The sequence below is a fragment of the Atta colombica genome, unplaced genomic scaffold (assembly GCF_001594045.1).
Source record: "Atta colombica isolate Treedump-2 unplaced genomic scaffold, Acol1.0 scaffold202, whole genome shotgun sequence".
In the NCBI taxonomy this organism is placed as follows: Eukaryota; Metazoa; Arthropoda; class Insecta; order Hymenoptera; family Formicidae; genus Atta; species Atta colombica.
In genome coordinates, this window is record NW_017259297.1 from 82,961 (window position 1) to 86,563 (window position 3,603).

Sequence of the window (3,603 nt, forward strand, 5' to 3'; positions counted from 1 at the left end):
ATAAATTATTTAAAGCTAAATAAAAGAAAGAAAAAATAAAAGCTTATTTATTATAGCTTATATTATTTTCGCATTTCCACATAAAAAGAGAGAAAAAGAGAGAGAGATTTCTGATATATTTATAATAAATTGGTATTGTTACATTTTGACTGCATTTTATTGGATGTTATTTTTATTTTGCGTTTTTTTAAATTTAATGGGCAGTATTATGCAAATAATATGTTAACATCTTTAACTACAGATATTTAAACATTTTAAAAAAATATGTCAAGATTGATGCATGCTACAACTAATACATAATGCAGAGAAAAAATATTGAAAGCCGAGAGAATCAATTTTTATTATCCAAAAGGATTAATATATTATCGATTTTAATCGAATAGTACACAAAAGTTAAAATAATCCACTGCTTGTGGAAGTGATTTTTGATTTTGATTTTTTTCTTTATTTTTCGTGCAAACAAGTCGGAATTGGATCAGATATGAAAGTAACAGCGACGGTTTGCATTTTATCAAATTTCATGACGTTCGTGTGATTTGTTGCAAATGCGTCAATTTAGAAAATATATTCGCGTTATTACAAACAAATATTTAAATCCGAACGAACGATTGCGAAATTATTTATAATCTGTATTTTTCGCTCCGATTAAATCAAATAATCAGCTGAGTGTTTCAGTTGTAAAAAAAAATTGATAATTATATTATGCTACATACGGAATACAAGAAACTATCGCAGATCGAGAAAATTGAAAGAGTAGAGCAGGACTATTCTGTCATTTACAAGCTTAAAATAATATAAAATTTATAGTAACAAACAATATCTTTTTGCAGAAACATGCTTATATTAAGTGTGGGAAAAAGTTCGTGGCGTTTTTCCCGTTAGATGGCATTAAAAAAACGCCACGAACTTTTTCCCATACCTAATAATTATCTTATATATAATGATTGCTTCTTGAAAGCACAAGCATGACCTTTAAATATTCAGTATACGCTGTTTAGAAACATAAACAATATTGTGAGAAATGGACAAAATAGCCTCGCTTTACTCTAATTTAAAAACATTACAAATATCTATAAATAATTTTTACAAATTTCTGCAAACTTTGAAGAAATATTTTACATTTGTATGTTAAATAAAAAAATTTTTGTGCCATATTTCGAAATCCTTTTAAATATAAATTATTATCGATATAGTTATAGCAAAATCTTACACCATAGTAATAGTAATCATGGTCTAATTTAATATTTGAATGTAAGATATAAAATTCGTAATTATAGTATACAACCTGAAACATTAGCGTGTTCTTGAAATTGATTTCTTTAACGGAGCAAGAATATTGGGAAAATGCTACGATGGCGTTAAGTAACACTTGGATGCACTTCATCGTACCAGGAATGATTTCATGTTTCGGCTCGTTAACAGGCTCAATTGTTTTTTTAGCTATTTCTGCATTTGGCTCCTTGGCATCCGAATTTATTGTTACCCATCGCACCTGTGTCTCTCGATCGTCCCATGATGATTCTTTCACGGAATTGGCGAGCTCAATTGCACAGACTGTACATTCGAGACACGTCTGTTAATAAGAAAACAATATTTTTATATGAGTTTAATATGCAGCAATACCAAACAAAGAAATGCAACTGATCTTACTTGAAAATTTATGAAATTTGATCTTTTATTTTGATATTTTTTTGTTAAAATTTACTTATTTTTTTATATAGAAATATTTTTATTACTTTAATTAAATGTATGTACGTTTTGGAATACTAGTTTCGATAATGTAATTTTAATTAATTGTTATCGATATGCTATAATATTAAACGAAAAAATTTTTTTAATTTATGCAAATTGCAAATATTAATTAACCATAGTTTACAAATGTAAACTTGATAATTTTATATTACGTCAATGTAAATTGTTGGTTCCGAAGAAAGAAATGTCGCAACGATTTCTTTACAAGTTAAAGATTTCAGATGACCGATTGACGGAGTAAATACAACGTTGGGATGTGCACTCCATTGAAAACGTAAATACTGGTTTATTGATTTATTAACGACTTTGAAGCTCTTCCTGTATATTTTATTAACAAAGCAGTATCCATAATCCAGCATATAGATCAATGAAACTGGGAGCGTTGTCGGTGTTGAAACTGCGAGACATAAATCACAGAGCAATGAAAAATGTATAAATTATACTTGAAAGAGAATTTATAGGAGATCGATAAAAGATATCATAAATTATATTGTTGCTTGTTATAAAATAATTAATTCATTAATACTCATATTGAAAGTAATTACAATAGATAATAAATAAATACTTTTGACAAATTTATTAAAAAGATTAAGTAATAAACAAAAATAAAAAAAATTGTAATGAAATTATAATTCTTTATAATTATATTTTTTACAATTACATTTCTTTATAATTTATTCTTATATTCTTTTTCAATTTTGATTACCTCTTGTTGTACTATTTGATTTTAACGATCTTCGCGATTTTGCATTAGATTCCTTTCTTTCATTGATAGACTTAAGTTTTGTATTCATGAGCTCTAATCCATCTAATACAATTAATTCTGCATACGTTTCGCTCTTCAAATCAATTATTAGATTTTCATACGGATTATCGGTAATAAATAGCCGCACTTGACTTTTGTATTTGCCGATCTCTCGCGGAATAAATTTTACTTCGAGAGAAACCATTTCTTCGGGTATTAAACGAATTACGATACATCGATCGTTTGATACTGCAATTTAACGATTTAGCTATTTAACGTGATAGTATTATTTATATCATTTCATAATAAATTGTATTGAGTCCTACTATCTATATTTATATCTACTAAATATATTATATTAATTTTACTTCATAGAAATTAAAAGTCGATTTAAAAAATTAATCTTAAAAAGATACTATTTAGATTGATACTATTTAAAATATACTACTCAACAAAAAATAGGGAACGCTTTAGAACACGCTTAAAATTGCACAATATTCAGAACACCGTAACTCTGTGAAAAATTATCGCAGACAAAAAATCAAAAAGCATTTGAAAACGTGAAATCTCTATTTTCGAAATCGGTAACTGATATTTCAATGACTGATTCTTTACGGAGATATACAGACATAAATGAATCCCCGATCAAATCTGAAAATTTTTTACAAACTTTAGGAAGATCTATGACGTGAAGTAAAATTCACACAAAAATGTGGTTTACGGCATCAAAAGAGTGAATCTTTACCTTCAATTTGTTTTTTTATTGAGTGCTGAACGATTTTTTTCGCCGAGTTATTGAAAGTTGAAGCAAAAATAATCATTGTGTAAATTTTACTTCATGTCATAGATCTTCGTAAAGTTTGTAAAAAATTTTCAGATTTGACGGAGATTCATTTATGTCTGTATATCTCCGTAAAGAATCAGTCAGATTGAAATATTAATCTATTTCGAAAGTAGAGATTTCAAGCTTTCAAGTCTTTTTTTGATTTTTTTGTCTGCAATAATTTTTCACTGAGTTACGGTGTTCAATTTTGAGCGTGTTGTAAAGTGTTCCCTATTTTTTGTTGAGTAGTGTATATGTACATACATATATATATATATATATA

General features: G+C 27.1%; 1 protein-coding gene across 1 annotated transcript in view; it reads right to left on the reverse strand.

Annotated features, from left to right (window-relative positions):
* Positions 1-3,603, reverse strand: part of LOC108687215 (hydrocephalus-inducing protein) — a 48,595-nt gene that overhangs the window by 31,038 nt on the left and 13,954 nt on the right. The window contains exon 5 of the mRNA XM_018192872.1: positions 1,286-1,573. Within this exon, the coding sequence (XP_018048361.1) occupies positions 1,286-1,573 (288 nt within the window). The remainder of the gene's footprint in view (positions 1-1,285; positions 1,574-3,603) is intronic.